This window comes from Oncorhynchus nerka, linkage group LG15 (genome assembly GCF_034236695.1).
Source record: "Oncorhynchus nerka isolate Pitt River linkage group LG15, Oner_Uvic_2.0, whole genome shotgun sequence".
Lineage (NCBI taxonomy): Eukaryota > Metazoa > Chordata > Actinopteri > Salmoniformes > Salmonidae > Oncorhynchus > Oncorhynchus nerka.
This window is the reverse complement of record NC_088410.1, coordinates 69,431,951-69,454,220: the sequence shown is the minus strand read 5'-3', so window position 1 is coordinate 69,454,220 and position 22,270 is coordinate 69,431,951. Positions and strand designations below refer to the sequence as shown.

At 45.7% G+C, this 22,270-nt stretch overlaps 1 protein-coding gene across 2 annotated transcripts in view; it reads left to right on the top strand.

Moving 5' to 3' along the window:
* Positions 1–5,522: 5,522 nt before the first annotated feature.
* Positions 5,523–22,270, top strand: part of LOC115143236 (cyclin-dependent kinase 18-like) — a 55,583-nt gene continuing 38,835 nt past the window's right edge. For both annotated transcript variants that reach the window (XM_065001854.1, XM_029683406.2), the window contains exon 1: positions 5,523–5,804. In XM_065001854.1, coding sequence (XP_064857926.1) covers positions 5,582–5,804 — 223 coding nt within the window. In that variant the 5' untranslated portion in view covers positions 5,523–5,581. The remainder of the gene's footprint in view (positions 5,805–22,270) is intronic.

The following is a 22,270-nucleotide window of genomic DNA, read 5'->3' as shown; positions in this document are numbered from 1 at the left end:
CCACACTCAGAACTCAAAGTCCTCTGAGTAATCCATGTGCAAACCACAATATTGCAGGCTAGTTTGCATTCATGTGTGCATGGTTGTGTGTGAGAACATGTGTGTGATCTCCAAAGGAACGTGTGTGCAACAACCCATTCTGGTCTTGAAACTGTATCCATCAGAAATCCTACTGGACATCCTACTGGCTCTTTACAGGCTATCCAACTGGTCCAGTTGACTTGGTTGATTTAAAGTGTTGGATTCAGCTCCTGCATTGGGCACACACAGTATATTGATTATACTAATTTCTGTCGCCAAAATATGAGGACACAAACACACACAGATTGTTCCCTCTCCTCTGCATATATTGGACCATTAAAATACCTGAGCAGAGAGAGAAACAGAGACAGAGAGAGAGACAGAGAGACTCAGCTCCATGTCCTGTTCTCTGTTTGTTTATTTTAATTTTAAAAATGTACCCCTTTTTCGTGGTATCCAATTAGTAGTAGTTACAGTCTTGTCTCATCGTTGAAACTCCCGTACGGACTCAGGAGAGGCAAAGAGCCATGTGTCTTCCGAAACACAACCCAACCTAGCCGCACTGCTTCAATGCACATCCAACCCGGAAGCCAGCCGCACCAATGTGTCGGAGGAAACACCGTACACCTGGCGACCTGGTCAGCGTGCACTGCGCCCAGCCCACCACAGGAGTTGCTAGTGTGTGATGAGACAAGGATATCCATGCCGGCCAAACCCTCCCTGACCAGGACGACGCTGCGCCAATTGTGCGTCGCCCCATGGACCTCCCGGTCATGGCCGGCTGCGACAGAGCCTGGGCTCGAACCCAGAATCGCTGGTGGCACAGCTAGCACAGCGATGCAGTGCCTTAGACCGCTGCGCCACCCAGGAGGCCCATCTCTGTTTGTTTATTAAATAGTAAACCCCCACTTTGATGCCAGCAGCTCCCTGGAATAGATTTACATTTACTGTTAAATTCTTCTCCTAACCCAGCACTCTGTGTGTTTGTGTATGTTTCTGTATGTGTGTACACTCTGTAATGAAGGACACAGCCAATCTAATCAGTCTAAAGAATGTTCCAGGCTGAGCTCCTGGCAGTTGTTCCATGCTGGAATAGATTTACATTTTCTGTTATGTTCATCTCCTCATCCAGCACTGTGTGTGTGTGTGTGTGTGTGTGTGTGTGTGAGAGAGAGAGAGAGAGAGACTACATTTCATTCATGTGTTTATTTGTGTTTCAATGGATTGTGCTGTTGTAAATACAGTATAAGACCACATTACTGATCCTAATTCTATTTTGTTATTTATATGAACTAACAATGGTGATTCTAAATAGAGAATATAATGGACTATTCTGGGATAGAGAGCTGCTTTAAGAGCCGACCTTCCGGCCCTAATAATTATGTCATGAGCATAACCTTCTTTCTGCACTAATGACGACCTTAGCAAACAAGATGGAGATGGATTGCTGTGATTTTCTATAAGGTACATTATTATTTGCGTCAGTTCCATCAATATCAGGACACTGAGACCATGAGATGACTTGGGTTTCCTAGGCTGTGCACACATCATATTTAATGCAAGATCATACCTGTGCATTTAATTTGGCTGTGTCTCAAGTCAAATGACACCTTATTCCTAGGGGGAAGTAATGCACTATATGAGGTATGGCAGATTTTCCCTTTGTGACCCACTACCCGTGGTGGAAAGTTGTTTAAAAGGACACTCTCCCCCAGAGAGGGTCAGATAGTTCCTGAATGAACAGAGATGTTGGGAGCTAAGGTGGCTGTGGAGGGTAAAATGAAATTAGGTCGTTGAGGAAGGTGAGGTAGCTGTGGAGGGTGAGGTGGCTGTGGAGGGTAAAATGAAATTAGGTCGTTGAGGAAGGTGAGGTAGCTGTGGAGTGTGAGGTGGCTGTGGAGGGTAAAATGAAATTAGGTCGTTGAGGAAGGTGAGGTAGCTGTGGAGGGTGTGGTGGCTGTGGAGGGTAAAATGAGATTAGGTCGTTGAGGAAGGTGAGGTAGCTGTGGAGGGTGAGGTGGCTGTGGAGGTTAAAATGAAATTAGGTCGTTGTGGAAGGTGAGGTAGCTGTGGAGGGTGAGGTGGCTGTGGAGGGTAAAATGAGATTAGATCGTTGAGGAAGGTGAGGTAGCTGTGGAGGGTGAGGTGGCTGTGGAGGGTAAAATGAGATTAGGTCGTTGAGGAAGGTGAGGTAGCTGTGGAGGGTAAAATGAGATTAGATCGGTGAGGTAGCTATGGAGCGAGAGGTGGAAGGTGAGGTAGCTATGGAGGGTAAAATGAGATTAGATCGGTGAGGAAGGTGAGGTAGCTATGGAGTGTAAAATGAGATTAGATCGGTGAGGAGGGTGAGGTAGCTGTGGAGGGTAAAATGAGATTAGATCGGTGAGGTAGCTATGGAGCGAGAGGTGGAAGGTGAGGTAGCTATGGAGGGTAAAATGAGATTAGATCGGTGAGGAAGGTGAGGTAGCTATGGAGGGTAAAATGAGATTAGATCGGTGAGGTAGCTATGGAGCGAGAGGTGGAAGGTGAGGTAGCTATGGAGCGAGAGGTGGAAGGTGAGGTAGCTATGGAGGGTAAAATGAGATTAGATCGGTGAGGAAGGTGAGGTAGCTGTGGAGGGTAAAATGAGATTAGATCGGTGAGGTAGCTATGGAGCGAGAGGTGGAAGGTGAGGTAGCTATGGAGGGTAAAATGAGATTAGATCGGTGAGGAAGGTGAGGTAGCTATGGAGGGTAAAATGAGATTAGATCGGTGAGGTAGCTATGGAGCGAGAGGTGGAAGGTGAGGTAGCTATGGAGCGAGAGGTGGAAGGTGAGGTAGCTATGGAGGGTAAAATGAGATTAGATCGGTGAGGTAGCTATGGAGTGTAAAATTAGATTAGATCGGTGAGGTAGCTGTGGAGGGTAAAATGAGATTAGATTGGTGAGGTAGCTATGGAGCGAGAGGTGGAAGGTGAGGTAGCTATGGAGGGTAAAATGAGATTAGATCGGTGAGGTAGCTATGGAGGGTAAAATGAGATTAGATCGGTGAGGTAGCTATGGAGCGAGAGGTGGAAGGTGAGGTAGCTATGGAGCGAGAGGTGGAAGGTGAGGTAGCTATGGAGCGAGAGGTGGAAGGTGAGGTAGCTATGGAGCGAGAGGTGGAAGGTGAGGTAGCTATGGAGCGAGAGGTGGAAGGTGAGATAGTTGAGAGATGGTTGTGTTGATAATCCACCAGCAGAGGCGACGTAACAATGCACCGATGCAGATCAGTTATGTAGAACATGAAAACATAACAAAAATAGCCACTGACATACTTACTTACTGTAGGTAGACAGGAGAGGAGAGGAAGAAAACATCACTTCTGCCCCCCCTCTCTCTCCCTTCCTTCCAGACAGTCTTGCCTATGGGGACTGTTGCTAGTTACATTTTGAGGGATTTGTGTTAATTCCACTGCAAGCCAATAATACAATTAATCCTATAAGCATCCAATCATCAGCGGCCCTTTGTTACCCTACTTCCTGTTTTCTGGCCTCATTCCGGTCAGGAACTCTGATCCTGACATCTGAACCCTCAGCACCATTGCCATCAGTTACAAAACAATCTTATTCACTGCAAAGACCACTGTTCACACCGGTACACCTCCATTGAGAGGTTCAACACGTCCCGAGTTATTCAATACTTTCATGTCTGAATGTCTATTAAATGTTGTTGGTTGGTTGTCCAATAGACAGTACCAGGCGAATATAGACAGAGGCAGGCACAGAAGAGTAGTCCTGTGTTGGCATCAAACATCTGGGGCCATATGGGCATAACCATGCCAATGGAATGCAGACAAGCCTGAATCAGATGCTGGGAGTTCGTATCTGTCTGAGGAATGTCCACTTCTATGTATAAGCAACATGAGCTCTACAGATAACATTCAGAATTGTATTTTTCCTAGCTCTCCGTTCAAGGTCAGGTTTGGTGACCACTCACGGTTCTACAGACATACAGTAGTGAATGATTGTATGTCTCCTTTCAGTGGCCTTGTAAGTCATGACCACAATACAGTCTTACTGTCCTACCAAACAGCTCTCATGTATGACCATTCACATTAGCCAGCTGAGCTGAAGCCTAGATATTAGGTTTTAAGGGTTAACCTGGGTATTCAGGTATCAGGGAAGGTTACTCATAAGGTGAGGATTGCTCAGGGAACTACCCCTGCTACATTCACACGTCACTGAGTTCCCCACTTAATACTCATAGATGCTGACTCACACACAGTCACACACACACTGCTGAAATGGGCTGTAGTGGAGCTGGTTGAGAGTTTCAAGTTCCTTGGTGTCCACATCACCAGCGAACTATCATGGTCCAAACACACCAAGACAGTTGTGAAGAAGGCAAGACAAAACCTTTTCGCCCTCATGAGACTGGAAAGATTTGGCATGGGTCCCCAGTTCCTCAAAAAGTTCTACAGCTTCACCATTGAGAGCATCCTGACTGGTTGCATCACTGCCTGGTATGGCAACTGCTCGGCATCTGACCGTATGGCGCTATAGAGGGTAGTGCGTACGGCCCAGTACATCACTGGGGCCAAGCTTCCTGCCATCCAGGACCTATATAATAGGCGTTGTCAGAGGAAAGCCCATAAAATTGTCCGAATCCAGTCACCCAAGTTATAGACTGTTCTCTCTGCTCCCGCACGGCAAGCTGTACCGGAGCACCAAGACTAGGACCAAAAGGCTCCTTAACAGCTTCTACCCCCAAGCCATAAGACTGCTGCTGTTTATCATCTATACATAGTCACTTCACCCCTACATAGTCACTTCACCCCTACCTACATCTAACTGACTCGGTACCGGTACCGGTACCCCCTGTATATAACCCTGTTGTTGTTATGTTAATGTCTTACTTTTATATATTTTTTATTAAATTTTTTACTTTAGTTTATTTGGTAAATATTTTCTTAACTCTTCTTGAACTCCACTGTTGGTTAAGGGCTCTTAAGTAAGCATTTCATGGTAAGGTCTACACTTCTTGTATTCGGCTCATGTGATTAATAGTTTGATTTGAAATGGCTCTTCTAGATGCTATGTCATTACAACTATCCCCAGTTCAAAAATGTGTGTTTATTTTACCTTTATTTAAGGTAATTAAGAAGAAATTCTTATTTTCAATGACGGCCGAGGAACAGTGGGTTAAACAACAGATTTGTACCTTGGGGATTTGAACTTGCAACCTTGCGGTTACCAGTCCAACGCTCTAACCACTAGGCTACCTTGTCGCCCCGCCAGTCAATTGTCACCATGTTCAAATAGTTCTCTCTCCTGACACACACACACACACACACAGAGGCATATTGAATTAGCTGATTAAAGTGAGAATCATGTCAACACTGCAGGGCTGGCTGAGGAAGGCTTGTGCTATGCTGAGCTGTGATTGGCTGTTGCTATAACAATGAGGGAGGGGGAGAGAGAGGTAGGGGGGCGGAGAGAGGCTGATTATAAAACCCTCCATATAGCTCTCTCTTTTCCTCTGGGGACTTTCTCTTCAGGTTTCTTTTTCTTTTTCCTTTTTTCAGGCAGCGGAGTGATTGCATGCAGGAGGACGGAGGGGTTGAGTCGTGCGCTGTCAGAGGGGAAGACTGGAGTTGTTGTCTCTCTCTACCATTCTCTCTCTGTTTCTCGCTCTGGTCTGCGTCTTCTGCCTGCTCCGTCAGAATAACATTAAGACACACAGACACACTTGGGAAGTCTTTGGACACCGTTAACAGAAGGAAAGCGGCTTCTGTTTCCTTTAGCAGACAACCTCTTCATTCCTGTAAGTACAACTGTTGCTGCTCTCGGTCTGTATCCCTCCCTCACTCTAGATCTTTCTCTGTATATCTCTCTCTCGCTCTCTTTCTATCTATTTCTGTCTCCTTACTTTGTCTTTCTATTTATCCCCCCTCTCTCACCCCTTCCCCCCTCCTCTATGTCTCTGTGATTGTGCTGTTCTGGGACATGTCATCCTGACTATGATTGATCAGAACCAAAAAGGTGACATCAGGTTTAGACTGACCCTGGGACAGTTCTAAGGGCATCTTCTCTACTGTGCTATGGACCATGCTCTGTTTTTACATATCTGGAACTTTGTGTGTTTCAGTTAATCCTAGTCACTCTGCGTTTGACTCCCGCAGTATTTTATTGTCAGAAATATTATTGTGTGTGTGTGTGTGTGTGTGTATACAGTGAGTTCAAAAAGTTTTGGGACAGTGACACATTTTCTTTTTGGCTCTGTACTTGAGCACTTTGGAACGATACAATGACTATGAAGTTAAAGTGCAGACTGTCAGCTTTAATTTGAGGGTATTTTCAGCAATATCGGGAGAACTGTTTAGAAATTATAGCACTTTTTGTACATAGTCCCTTCATTTTAGGGGACCAAAGATATTGTGTTCACTTACACAGTAAAGTACCAGCCAGAAGTTTGGACACATCTACTGAAGGGTTTTTCTTTATTTTTACTATTTTCTACATTGTAGAGGGAGGGGGAAGACATCAAAACTATGAAATAACACATATGGAATCATGTAGTAACCAAGTGTTAAACAAATCAAAATATATTTTAGATTCTTCAAGGTAGCCACCATTAGCCTTAATGACAGCTTTGCACACTCTTGCCATTCTCTCAACCAGCTTCATGAGGTAGTCACCTGGAATGCATTTCAACAGGTGTTCCTTGTTAAAAGTGAATTTGTGGAATTTCTTTCCTTCTTAATGTGTTTGTGCCAATCAGTTGTGTTGTGACAAGGTAGGGGTGATATACAATTTCAAGAACTTTCAAGGTTTCTTCATTGCAGTCGCAAAAACAATCAAGCGCTATGATGAAACTGGCTCTCATGAGGACCACAACAGGAAAGGAGGACCAGAGATACCTCTGCAGCAGAGGATAACTTCATTAAAGTTAACTGCACCTCAGATTGCAGCCCAGATAAATACTTCACAGAGTTCAAGTAACAGACACATCTCAACATTGACTGTTCAGAGGAGACTGCTGAAGATATTTCTGATGAAACCCCTACTAAAGGACACCAATAAGAAGAAGAGACTTGGTTGGAAAACGAGCAACGGACATTAGACCAGTGGAAATCTTACATTTGGTCTGATGAGTCCAAATTTGAGATTTTTGGTTCCAACTGCCGTGTCTTTGTTAGACGCAGAGTAGGTGAACGGATGATCTCTGCATGTGTAGTTCCCACTGTGAAGCATGGAGGAGGAGGTGTGATGGTGTGGGGGTGCTTTGCTGCTGACACTGTAGGTGATTTATTTAGAATTAAAGACACACTTAACCATCATGGCTACCACAGCATTCTGCAGAGATACGCCATCCCATCTGGTTTGCACTTGTGGGACTAACATTAGTTTTTCAACAGGACAATGACCCAAAACACTCCTCCAGGCTGTGTAAGGGCTATTTAACCAAGAAGGAGAGTGATGGAGTGCTGCATCAGATGACCTGGCCTTCACAAATACCCGATCTCAACCCAATTGAGATGGTTTGGGATGAGTTGGACTGCAGAGTGAAGGAAAAGCAGCCAACAAGTGCTCAGCATATGTGGGAACTCCTTCAAGACTGTTGGAAAAGCATTCCTCATGAAGCTGGTTGAGAGAATGCCAAGAGTGTGCAAAGCTGTCATCTAGGCAAAGGGTGGCTACTTTGAAGAATCTCAAATATATTTTTTGATTTGTTTAACTTTTTTGGTTACTACTTGATTCCATATGTTATTTCATAGTTGATGTCTTCACTATTATTCTACATTGTAGCAAATAGTAAAAATAAAGAAAAACCCTGGAATGAGTAGGTGTGTCTAAACTTAGGACTGCTACTAATATATATATATAATATATATATAATATATATATATACTGAACAAAAATATAAACGAGACAATTTCAAAGATTTTACTGAGTTACAGTTCATATAAGGAAATCAGTCAATTGAAATAAATTTAGTAGATCCTAATCTATGAATTTCACATGACTAAGCAGAGGCACAGCCATGGGTGGGCCTGGGAGGACATAGGCCTACCCACTGGGTGGGCCCCACAAAAGGGCTTTATTACAGACAGAAATACTCCTCAGTTTCATCAGCTGTCCGAGTGGCTGGTTTCAGACGATCCCACAGGTGAAGAAGCCGGATGTGGAGGTCCTAGGCTGCGTGGTACCTGTGGTCTGCGGTTGTGAGGATGGATGGATGGATGGATGGATGTACTGCCAAATTCTCTAAAACGACATTTGGTAGAGAAACTAACATTCATTCATATGGCAACAGAACTGGTGGACATTCCTGCAGTCAGCATTCCAATTGTACACTCCTTCAAAATGTGAGACATCTGTGGCATTGTGTTGTGTGACAAAACTGCACATTTTGGAGTGGCCTTTTATTGTCCCCAGCACACGGTGCACCTGTGTAATGATCATGCTGTTTAATCAGCTTCTTGATATGCCACACCTGTCAGCTGGATGGATTATCTTGGCAATGGAGAAATATTCACTAACTGGGATGTAAAACACATTTGTGACAGACCACCTCAATTAGGTCTTTTGTAGCAAAATTTGAAACTGTGTTTTTTACATTGGATAAAAGTAGAGACTCAGAGCTAGAAAATGGTATATCATACACTGCAGTTGAGGAACAATAGGAAAGTAATTCTGCTTTGAAAGTTCACACCTACTTAAGCCTGAGCCCCACCCATCTCTTTAAGGATTCACATGAGGCCATGTAAATGGCAGGAAGCACCAGTGACTAGATCAATAAAAATCCTTGGTGTCCACATCACCAACAAACTAACATGATTCCAGCACACCATGACAGTCGTGAAGTGGGCACAACAAAACCTATACCCCCTCAGGCGACCAAAAATATTTGTCATGGGTGCTCAGATCTTCAAAAGGTTCTACAGCTGCACCATCGAGAGCACCATCGAGAGCATCCTGACAGGTTGCATCACTGCCTGGTATGGCAACTGATCGGCCTCCAACCACAAGGCACTACAGAGTCTAGTGCGAATGGCCCAGTACATCATTGGGGCCAAGCTTCCTGCTATCCAGGACCTCTATACCAGGCGGTGTCAGAGGAAAGCTCTGAAAATTGTCAAAGACTCCAGTCACCCTAGTCATAGACTGTTCTCTCTGCTACCACACGGCAAGCGGTACCGGGTGCGCCAAGTCTAGGTTCAAGAAGCTTCTAAACAGCTTCTACCCCCAAGCCATAAGACTCCTGAACATCTAGTCAAATGGCTACCCAGACTATTCACATTGCGCCCCCTCCCCTCTCCACACCACTGCCATTCTCTGTTGTCATGTATACATAGTCACTTTAATTAACTCTACCTACATGTACATACTACATACTAACTGGTGCCCCTTCACATTGACTCTGTACCGGCACCCCCCTGTACATATTGTTATTTTTTACTGCTCCTCTTTAATTACTTGTTATTTTTATCTCTTATTCTTATCCATATTCTTTTAAACTGCACTGTCGGCTAGGGACTCGTAAGTAAGCATTTCACCTTTTGTATTCGGCGCATGTGACTAATAATATATTATTTGATGTGGTAAACACACACTATATCAAACAAAATCTGTTTATTTGTCACATGCACAGGATACAGAAGGTGTAAACGGTGCACTGACATGGTTACTTGCATAGTAGCAATATCAAAACAGAAAGTGTCCAGATAAAACTATTTTATAATTATTAGATGACGGTTACCCGACACCCTTTTCTAAATTGATGGGTCATGTGATGGAAATGCGCTAACCACCCCCCAGCCACATCTAGCTGAGTGGATGGGTCACTATAGTCTAGACATGTACACATGTTCATGAAATACAATAGATGGATGTAATCACCCCCAGACACACCTGGCTAATTGGTCATGTAATAATAGGGCCGAAGTGGAGTCTTTTGTTTAGATCAAAGAACCGGCATAATCCAATCCCTGTAGTATGAATCTGCAGGTAGCTAAAGCTCCTGTTAAATTCAGGGCATCAATGTTGTTGAAAAAAGTAGCAAAACTTGTGTAGTTCTCGATGGCTAACGTTATATCTTTCAAAAACGGCACTGTAGAAAGTACTATCAACACGTACTGAACAGCTCATGTTACAGACAGAAGCGTGCTACAAGGCAGACCAACTCTCTAGGTTCTGGCCTTTCTAGGGAGTTTTTCCTAGCCACCGTGCCTCTACACCTGCATCGCTTGCTGTTTGGGGTTTTAGGCTGGGTTTCTGTACAGCACTTTGAGATATCAGTTGATGTAAGAAGGGCTTTATTAATACATTTGATTTGATTTGAATCCAAACTCATCTCCCGTCATGTCCGGCACATCCATTATCTCAGCCAATCATGGCTAGCAGGAAGGTTCCTGACATTTTCTGTGGCTAAACCAACTCATATTTGAGCAATTTATTTATATTTATGGATGGAATACAAGTTTCTTATTAAGGCTCGTGAAAGATCACATGTTCCAAAAGGCGGATCCTGGCTGACTGGCGGATCTAACTGATCCTGGCAGACTGGCGGCTCTGGCGGATCCTGGCTGACTGGTGGCTCCTGGCTGACTGGCGGCGCTGGGCAGACTGGCGGCTCCTGGCAGACTGGCGGCGCTGGGCAGACTGGCGGCGCTGGGCAGACTGGCGGCACTGGCGGCGCTGGGCAGACTGGCGGCACTGGCGGCGCTGGGCAGACTGGCGGCACTGGCGGCGCTGGGCAGACTGGCGGCGCTGGGCAGACTGGTAGCTCAGACGGCGCTGGGCAGACTGGTGACATTGGCGGCGCTGGGCAGACTGGTAGCTCAGACGGCGCTGGGCAGACGGGAAGCTCCGGCAACGCTGGAGAAGAAGGCTCTGGCAGCGCTGGACTGAGGAGCACTGGCACCTCTGGAATGAGGGGCTCTGGCGCCTCTGGCATGAGGGGCGGGAGCTCTGACAGCGCCGGACAGGCGGGAGACTCTGGCTGCGCTGGAGAGGAGGAAGGCTCCGGCAGCGCTGGACAGGCGGGACGCACTGTAGGCCTGATGCATGGTGCTGGCACTGGTGGTACTGGGCCGAGGACACGCACAGGAAGCCTGGTGCGGGGAGCTGCCACCGGAGGGCTGGTGTGTGGAGGTGGCACTGGATGGACCGGACCGTGAAGGCGTACTGGAGATCTTGAGAGCAGGGCTGGCACCAACCGCCCTGGCTGGATCTTCACCCTAGCCCGGCAGATGTGGGAAGCTGGGATGTAGCGCACCGGGCTAAGCACGCGTACTGGGGACACCGTGCGATCCACCGCATAACACGGTGCCTGACCAGCACCACGCTCGCCACGGTTAGCACTGCTAAGAGCACTGTAGTGCTGAGATGGCACAGGACGTGCAAGGCTAGGGAGATGCACAGGAGGCCTGGTGTGTGAGGCTGGCACAGTCTTCACCAGACAACTAGCACGCACCTCAGGACGAGTATGGAGAGCTGACCCAGGTGTCATCAAATCCTCGACACGCTCCGTCGGGCGAATTCCGTGTCTCATGCACCAACACAGCAACTCCCTCGTTTCTCTCTCCTCCAATCTCCCCATTAACTCCTTCACCGTCTCTGCTTCGCTCACCTCCAACACTGGCTCTGGTTCTGGTTTCCTCCTTGGCTCCTTACGATAAACAGGGGGAGTTGGCTTAGGTCTGACTCCTGACTCTGCCACACTCTCCCTGTGCCACCCCCCCAAGAAATTTTTGGGGCTGACTCTCGGGCTTCCATCCGCTCTGCCGTGCTAGCTCCTCATAATGCCGCCTCTCTGCTTTTGCTGCCTCCAGCTCGGCTTTGGGGCGGCAATATTCCCCTGGCTCTGCCCAGGGTCCTTTCCCGTCTAGAATCTCCTCCCAAGTCCATTTCTCCAAGTAGTGCAACCTCTCCCACTGCTGCTGCTCCTGCTGCTGCTGCCTCTGTTGCCTCTCCTGCTGCTGCTTTTGCTGTTGCCCATCACCACGCCGCTTGGTCCTGTTGTGGTGGGTGATTCTGTAACATTTACATTACATTTACATTTAAGTCATTTAGCAGACGCTCTTATCCAGAGCGACTTACAAATTGGTGCGTTCACCTTATGACATCCAGTGGAACAGCCACTTTACAATAGTGCATCTAAATCTTTTAAGGGGGGTGAGAAGGATTACTTTATCCTATCCTAGGTATTCCTTAAAGAGGTGGGGTTTCAGGTGTCTCCGGAAGGTGGTGATTGACTCCGCTGTCCTGGCGTCGTGAGGGAGTTTGTTCCACCATTGGGGGGCCAGAGCAGCGAACAGTTTTGACTGGGCTGAGCGGGAACTGTACTTCCTCAGTGGTAGGGAGGCGAGCAGGCCAGAGGTGGATGAACGCAGTGCCCTTGTTTGGGTGTAGGGCCTGATCAGAGCCTGGAGGTACTGAGGTGCCGTTCCCCTCACAGCTCCGTAGGCAAGCACCATGGTCTTGTAGCGGATGCAAGCTTCAACTGGAAGCCAGTGGAGGGAGCGGAGGAGCGGGGTGACGTGAGAGAACTTGGGAAGGTTGAACACCAGACGGGCTGCGGCGTTCTGGATGAGTTGTAGGGGTTTAATGGCACAGGCAGGGAGCCCAGCCAACAGCGAGTTGCAGTAATCCAGACGGGAGATGACAAGTGCCTGGATTAGGACCTGCGCCGCTTCCTGTGTGAGGCAGGGTCGTACTCTGCGGATGTTGTAGAGCATGAACCTACAGGAACGGGCCACCGCCTTGATGTTAGTTGAGAACGACAGGGTGTTGTCCAGGATCACGCCAAGGTTCTTAGCGCTCTGGGAGGAGGACACAATGGAGTTGTCAACCGTGATGGCGAGATCATGGAACGGGCAGTCCTTCCCTGGGAGGAAGAGCAGCTCCGTCTTGCCGAGGTTCAGCTTGAGGTGGTGATCCGTCATCCACACTGATATGTCTGCCAGACATGCAGAGATGCGATTCGCCACCTGGTCATCAGAAGGGGGAAAGGAGAAGATTAATTGTGTGTCGTCTGCATAGCAATGATAGGAGAGACCATGTGAGGTTATGACAGAGCCAAGTGACTTGGTGTATAGCGAGAATAGGAGAGGGCCTAGAACAGAGCCCTGGGGGATGCCAGTGGTGAGAGCGCGTGGTGAGGAGACAGATTCTCGCCACCCACCTGGTAGGAGCGACCTGTCAGGTAGGACGCAATCCAAGCGTGGGCCGCGCCGAGGAGATGCCCAACTCGGAGAGGGTGGAGAGGAGGATCTGATGGTTCACAGTATCGAAGGCAGCCGATAGGTCTAGAAGGATGAGAGCAGAGGAGAGAGAGTTAGCTTTAGCAGTGCGGAGCGCCTCCGTGATACAGAGAAGAGCAGTCTCAGTTGAATGACTAGTCTTGAAACCTGACTGATTTGGATCAAGAAGGTCATTCTGAAAGAGATAGCGGGAGAGCTGGCCAAGGACGGCACGTTCAAGAGTTTTGGAGAGAAAAGAAAGAAGGGATACTGGTCTGTAGTTGTTGACATCGGAGGGATCGAGTGTAGGTTTTTCAGAAGGGGTGCAACTCTCGCTCTCTTGAAGACGGAAGGGACGTAGCCAGCGGTCAGGGATGAGTTGATGAGCGAGGTGAGGTAAGGGAGAAGGTCTCCGGAAATGGTCTGGAGAAGAGAGGAGGGATAGGGTCAAGCGGGCAGGTTGTTGGGCGGCCGGCCGTCACAAGACGCGAGATTTCATCTGGAGAGAGAGGGGGAGAAAGAGGTCAGAGCACAGGGTAGGGCAGTGTGAGCAGAACCAGCTGTGTCGTTTGACTTAGCAAACGAGGATCGGATGTCGTCGACCTTCTTTTCAAAATGGTTGACGAAGTCATCTGCAAAGAGGGAGGAGGGGGAGGGGGAGGAGGATTCAGGAGGGAGGAGAAGGTGGCAAAGAGCTTCCTAGGGTTAGAGGCAGATGCTTGGAATTTAGAGTGGAAGAAAGTGGCTTTAGCAGCAGAGACAGAAGAGGAAAATGTAGAGAGGAGGGAGTGAAAGGATGCCAGGTCCGCAGGGAGGCGAGTTTTCCTCCATTTCCGCTCGGCTGCCCGGAGCCTTGTTCTGTGAGCTCGCAATGAGTCGTCGAGCCACGGAGCGGGAGGGAGGACCGAGCCGGCCTGGAGGATAGGGGACATAGAGAGTCAAAGGATGCAGAAAGGGAGGAGAGGAGGGTTGAGGAGGCAGAATCAGGAGATAGGTTGGAGAAGGTTTGAGCAGAGGGAAGAGATGATAGGATGGAAGAGGAGAGAGTAGCGGGGGAGAGAGAGCGAAGGTTGGGACGGCGCGATACCATCCGAGTAGGGGCAGTGTGGGAAGTGTTGGATGAGAGCGAGAGGGAAAACTTGGAGGGGAGTTGCAATGAGGTTAGTGGAAGAACAGCATCTAGTAAAGATGAGGTCGAGCGTATTGCCTGCCTTGTGAGTAGGGGGAAGGTGAGAGGGTGAGGTCAAAAGAGGAGAGGAGTGGAAAGAAGGAGGCAGAGAGGAATGAGTCAAAGGTAGACGTGGGAGGTTAAAGTCGCCCAGAACTGTGAGAGGTGAGCCGTCCTCAGGAAAGGAGCTTATCAAGGCATCAAGCTCATTGATGAACTCTCCGAGGGAACCTGGAGGGCGTTAAATGATAAGGATGTTAAGCTTGAAAGGGCTGGTAACTGTGACAGCATGGAATTCAAAGGAGGCGATAGACAGATGGGTAAGGGGAGAAAGAGAATGACCACTTGGGAGAGATGAGGATCCCGGTGCCACCACCCCGCTGACCAGAAGCTCTCGGGGTGTGCGAGAACACGTCGGCGGACGAAGAGAGAGCAGTAGGAGTAGCAGTGTTATCTGTGGTGATCCATGTTTCCGTCAGTGCCAAGAAGTCGAGGGACTGGAGGGAGGCATAGGCTGAGATGAACTAAGCCTTGTTGGCCGCAGATCGGCAGTTCCAGAGGCTACCGGAGACCTGGAACTCCACGTGGGTCGTGCGCGCTGGGACCACCAGATTAGGGTGGCCGCGGCCACGCGGTGTGGAGCGTTTGTATGGTCTGTGCAGAGAGGAGAGAACAGGGATAGACAGACACATAGTTGACAGGCTACAGAAGAGGCTACGCTAATGCAAAGGAGATTGGAATGACAAGTAGACTACACGTCTCGAATGTTCAGAAAGTTAAGCTTACGTAGCAAGAATCTTATTGACTAAAATGATTAAAATGATACAGTATTGCTGAAGTAGGCTAGCTGGCAGTGGCTGCGTTGTTGACACTACACTAATCAAGTCGTTCCGTTGAGTGTGATAGTTTCTACAGTGCTGCTATTCGGGGGCTAGCTAGCAGTGTTGAATACGTTGCGTTAAAAGAACGACAATAGCTGGCTAGCTAACCTCGAAAATCGCTCTAGACTACACAATTATCTTTCATACAAAGACGGCTATGTAGCTAGCTACGATCAAACAAATCAAACCGTTGTACTGTAATGAAATTAAATGGTGATACTACCTGTGGAGCGAAGCGGAATGCGACCGGGTTGTTGAGTGAGGAAGTTCTATTCGGTAGACGTTGGCTAGCTGTTGGCTAGCTAGCAGTGTCTCCTACATTAAGGACGACAAATAGCTGGCTAGCTAACCTCGGTAAATTAAGATAATAACTCTAAGACTACACACTCTAAACTACACAATTGTAACGGTTTTCTTCTGGTGAAAGAGAGGCGGACCAAAATGCAGCATGGTGGTTATTCATGTTTAATTTATAAAGACACTATACATGAATAAACTAACAAAAACAATAAACGTGCGAAAACCTAAACAGCCCTATCTGGTGCAAACACAGAGACAGGAACAATCACCCACAAAACCCAACACAAAACAGGCTACCTAAATATGGTTCCCAATCAGAGACAATGACTAACACCTGCCTCTGATTGAGAACCATATCAGGCCAAACATAGAAATAGACAAACCAGACACACAACATAGAATGCCCACCCAGCTCACGTACAGACCAACACTAAAACAAGGAAAACACATACGAACGATGGTCAGAATGTGACAACATGAAAGTTCAAATGTTGAAGGCATTTCTGCCAAAAAACGCATTTTGATAAAAAATAAATGTTCAAACGCCTCTCCTGTGAAGGTAGTGACTTGCGACATATGCCTAGTTTGCTGAAATGAGTCACATTTGTGCATAACATTTGAGAGAAATCTTGGGGGGGTTTGATTGAAAACTTTCTGGGATCTTTTACTTCATCACATGAAACATGGGACCAACGCATTACATGTTGCGTTTATATTTTTGATCCGTATATATACATACAGTACATACTAACTCGTGGAGGCCATGGGTGTTCAGTGGCATGTGTATGATGTGCCACTCAAACCACCTCGCTGGCCGGATTGAATGGGCCTGCTGGCCGTATGTTCGACACCCCTGCTGTAGAGTGTGTGTGACGTGTGCATGCTGCCATGATTGGCTGCTCTGTGCCAGGAATGGAGTTTGCCCAGTGTTCATTGGCTGTGTGTATGTGTGTGTGTGTGTGTCACCTGCACTGACTCTGATTACAAGCAGGCAGTTGATTTGTGTCATGTTGGGTTGTATGGGGCACATTACACTATTTACATAACTCACGTCCTATTGTTGGCTCTGACTCATCGAACACCCTCAAACCCGTTTTTAATCATGTTAATATGAAGCAAGAGCCACGGCATAGAGAAACAATGGGCCTGGATTCATCAAAAAAATACCACGGATATAAATACACTCACTGGGAATACAATCAAGCCCAGATTTATACACACATGCTAAGCCACACACCAAGCTGGTATCATTGTGTGTGCGGAAAAGCGTGTGTGTTTCAGTCAAACTTCTCACCTCTCCCACTACAAGATGTCCAGGCTCGAAAGTGATTCCCTTGGTGTGAGGGGAGGGAGGGAGAGAGGGAGAGAGGAAGGGAGAGAGTGAGAGAGAGAAGACTGATCTGTTTCCCAAAACCATCGTTATTAACACTCGTAATCTTTTATTTATTTATTTCACCTTTATTTAACCAGGTAGGCTAGTTGAGAACAAGTTCTCATTTGCAACTGCGACCTGGCCAAGATAAAGCGTAGCAATTCGACACATACAACAACACAGAGTTACACATGGAATAAACATAACATACAGTCAATAATAGAGTAGAATAATATAATTTATGCTATGAAATCCTGAGAATTTATTAGGGCAATTCCCCCTCACATCAAATAGCTGGCAAAACAATCCAAGCAATGATGGCATGGCCTATGCTCCCATGGAGGCAGAGCTGCTGCTGCTAGCAGACACTAATGGGCAGAGAAGGAAGTAACTGAACAGCTTGTTTTCAACTATATCTTTTTTCAACGGGAAAATGTACACATTTACCACACTTTTATGAGCATTTAAAACATAATGGTGGGGCGCCACCCTTAACACCCTAATTGGTGGGCAGCCGCTGATTTAAATTCATTTCATGTTCAATCAGTCGAGTTATATTTTGCTACTTGTAGGCTACTGTCTGTAATTTGTCTCAATATACTTCACGATGTGTAACAACATGTGCATAATAATGTGCCAAATCTTGATTTAGGGTAAGCATTAGAATAACCAGCCTCAATATTTGCAGCCATAGATGATATCTTTCCAGGAGATGATCAGTCATCGGTATTGTGGAATGAATCTAAAGTTAAGGTAAGCTTTCAATGGAGAAAGCTGATCCGAGCACAGCTTGCCTTTCTTTTCATCCTATCAGCATCGACACATGCCTCAAAGACACATTTAGCGAACGTTCTCTCTGGGTGGTGTTTTGGGAAACAAATGTTACATTTTTGCCTGTTGTAGGAAAGATGCTGTGTTAAAACACTAGTAAGCCTAAGTTCCATCGCTATCGGGAAACCGGGCCCAGGTGTGTAAGCCAAGGTCAGTCTGACATTATCAACCAACTCAGTGGAACTGTGATCAAACACCATGCTAAATCCAGTGATCTCTCCCTCACTCTCCTGGGGGTGTGCTTGAGGTTAGAGGAGGAAGGGGAATACCTGCACACTGTTTAGATACAACAGAGACACTAATGCAGCTCTGCAGGAACAGTCAGCACATATGAGCTTTCATGAAAGACACATAATAGCCTTAACCCTTACCCCCAGCTGCAGCACATCATGTGCTCCTCAGAGGCCCCGGCAGAGACCGCAGATCAGGTGTGCTGCTCATAACAGCCATGTAATTCATATAACCCTTGCAGTCTGCATGGGGTCAACTTTATTCCAGAACAATCAGTCATTTATACCTGAAAGCTACAGTGTTTTCACAGAAACCATCCGCCTGATGTCTTCTGCCTTGAGAAAAATATGTCTTAATCCAATGAGGTGTTTTCACATTTTCACATCCAGACACATAGTTGTTTATAGTAAGAGCTTCTAGTCTTCCAGCTTTATAGTCATGTTCAGTGACTTCTAATGAGATGCACACAGAAACTTATCTGAGGCAACAAATTCTCCACAATGATCATTGCAGTGACTTCTTCATCTTTGGCACTCTTGCACAATCACACTTTTGAAAATAAGGATCTTTGTGCTAATTGTCTCTTTCTGTTTTTTTCCCCCTCTGAGTGGTGAAGTGAACTGTTGAGACCTCTGCCTGCTGGTCTGGTAGACTGTATTCTAATCTGGCTGGCTGTTCTGAGGCAGTCTGATGAGGTGATTTTAGATAATTGCCAGCTTGGTTCTCTAGAAGCTAACTCTAGCTGGGTAAGAGCTCATTAAAGACACTGGTTGTGTCCGAATACGCATCCTACATACTTAAACCGCATACTATTTACTCATCGTCGCACACTATTTATCACGTACTGTTTAGTCAAAAGTATGCAGTATGCCATGGCGGTAATGAAGTATGGGCTCCTAATTGGCTGAGTAGGTGGGATTTTTCCAAATTCAACAAACATGTAGTTGTTGAGCCAGCCAAATAATAAAGTCTGAATTGAATAGGAATGGATCTATAGGCCTACTCAGGTTGGTTATAGGCAGACTATCACATTCGACATACAGTGCCTTCAGAAGGTATTTATACCCCTTGACTTATGCGACATTCTGCTGTTATACTGCCTGAATTCAAAATGTATTAAATTGTTGTTTTTTCACCCATCTATAAACAGTACCCCATAATGACAAAGTGAAAACATGTTTATAGAAATGTTTGCATATTTATTGAAAATGAAATTCAGAAATATCTAATATATACTGAACAAAAATATAAATGCAATATGCAACAATTTCAAAGATTTTACTGAATTACAGTTCATATATGGAAATCAGTAAATAAATTCATTAGGCCCTAATCTATGGATTTGATGTGACTGGGAATACAGATATGCATCTATTGGTCACAGATACCTTTAAAAACAAAAGGTAGGGGTGTGGATCAGAAAACCAGTCAGTATTTGGTTTGACTGCCATTTGCTTCATGCAGCATGACACACCCGAGTCAATACATGTTAGAATCACCTTTGGCAGCGATTACAGCTGTTTAGTCTTTCTGGGTAAGTCTCTAAGAGCTTTGCACACCTGGATTGTACACATTTGCACATTATTATTTAAAAAATGCTTCAAGCTCTGTCAAGTTAGTTGTTGATTATTGCTAGACAGCCATTTTCAAGTCTTCCTATAGATTTTCCAGCTGATTTAAACCAAAACTGTAACTAGGCCACTCAGGAACATTCAATGCTGTCTTGGTAAGCAATTTCAGTGTATATTTGGCCATGTGTTTTGGGTAAATGTCCTGCTGAAAGGTGAATTTGTCTCCTAATGTCTGTTGGAAAGCAGATTGAACCAGGTTCACTCTAGGATTGTGCCTGTGCTTAGCTCTATTCCATTTATTTTTATCCTAGAAAACTCCCTAGTACTTGCCAATGACAAGCTTACCCATAACATGATGCAGCCACCACCATGCTTAAAAATATGAGGTGGTACTCAGTCATGTGTTGTGTTTGCCCCTAAACATGCCTCAAACATAACACTTTTTTATTCAGGACAAAGTTCATTTATTTGACCATTTGGCCTATGCCTGCCTCTGGAGGCTCTGCAATTGCATCACACCCTCCATATGGAGCCTCCGACGACATTTTCTAATCAAGCATAAACTGTCTTTTAGCCCTAGCGCTGAAACCTGTAGTGGCAGTCACTCCTCAATCATGATATGAGTAATGTTGATTTTTTTGGTCTGAGGCACAGACATATGGCCTCTATTTCTCTCTCACACACACAACACACACACACACAGTGTTAGGTTATTGATTGTGAGAGAGCTGGGGGACAGATCGTAATAGGCAATATGAGAGTACTCTGACATAAGGGCCAGATAAAACCATCAACAGAGCCAATACGTCACCACTCAGCTGTCCAGGACATGATTACTTCACTACAACTGAAATGGTCAGGCCGGTGACATCATCAATGACAATCAGTACCGTTTAGATGGCCAGGTTGTGACATCATGAATAATTTATGAAAGAGAATTGTTCAGGTCACTTAAGGCATTCCCACTGCCAGCCATTGTTATATTTGGGTCATTGTTGATTTGTTTTTTTTACCATTATGATAACATTATGCCACCAGTAGGAGTATTAACACCAATGATGGTAACACTAATCTAACTTGAGTTCATGGCTCAACTTACCCCAAGGCAAACATTGACTATATTAGCCGACACAGCTACAATGATGCACTTTCATTCTAGGTTTAGGACCTCATATTGTAGCTTATAGAGACCAACTGATCTACTTTGATTGAGATACAAGCATCATGAAACCTATAATGCAATAGATTCCTTTGACATTGTGAAAATAATTTTTGAAACTAACTTGATTACCACTTTTTCTATGTGGTTTCTTCTTTCAGACTCCAAGAAATGATGACCTCTTCCTAAATCGTTGGTCACATTAATAATTGTGTGTAGGATTTCCTAGAAACAAAGGGTGGCTCAAATAACCCTTTGGCTCAACTTATCCCACTCTCCCCTAGTTGGAATTCAAGCACACTGCTGAACATAACACGGACACACAGCATCATACCCAACTGTGTGTGTGTGTGTGTGTGGGCTTCAGAGCCATACTACTCATGATGACATCCCTAACATGTTCTTATCTACTCTCTCCTGTGTGTGTGTGGGGGGGGCTTCAGAGCCATACTACTCATGATGACATCCCTAACATGTTCTTATCTACTCTCTCCTGTGTGTGTGTGTGTGCTTCAGAGCCATACTACTCATGATGACATCCCTAACATGTTCTTATCTGCGCTCTCCTGTGTGTGTGTGTGGGCTTCAGAGCCATACTACTCATGATGACATCCCTAACATGTTCTTATCTGCTCTCTCCTGTGTGTGTGTGTGTGTGGGCTTCAGAGCCATACTACTCATGATGACATCCCTAACATGTTCTTATCTGCTCTCTCCTGTGTGTGTGTGTGTGTGTGTGTGTGTGGGCTTCAGAGCCATACTACTCATGATGACATCCCTAACATGTTCTTATCTGCTCTATCCTGTGTGTGGTGGGACAGACGGATTGACAGATGTTGAATCTAAAGGCCCTATTCCCACTCTTGAATAATGCAACCAAACCATACTACACTCTTGAATAATGCAAGAATTCACAAGCATGTGCAGACAATTAAAGGGTTTATCTCCTCGTCTGTAGGTTACACTCATTGCCTTTCAGCTCCAAGACAAAATTACAGTTGCTAATAGCCGTCTTCATCAAGTAACAATAGACTAGACTATTAACCCTCTCATACGAATATAAAAGTACAGTAAGCCTACCATACAACATTACAACAAACCAAGCTTCATTTTGATCAACATCATGCAAATCATTGTGGTAAAAGCAAATTGTGATTATTAGTGAATTCATTGCCACAAGCTGTTTTATATGGAAGCTCATACCTGCCACAAAGAAACATGTACTCATGATTTGTCAACGTGCACAATTAGTCTGATCAACTGTAGCCTACTGTTAACCACAGCTGCAGGTAGTCTAGAGAAACCACCTGGACCTGGCCAGGGCAAACGTAACGTTATATTTTTATAGCCTAAACTATTTATTTATAGCTTAAAATAACCCCATTTATTTGTATTCTGGAAAATGTGAACGTGATCAAATTTGGTTTATATTCAAACTTTGGCTGGCTAGGTTACATAGGCCTTTTCAATCCAAAATGATTGATTGACTGTATGAGTATATGTTTAAAGACAGATGCAAAGGCCTGAAAC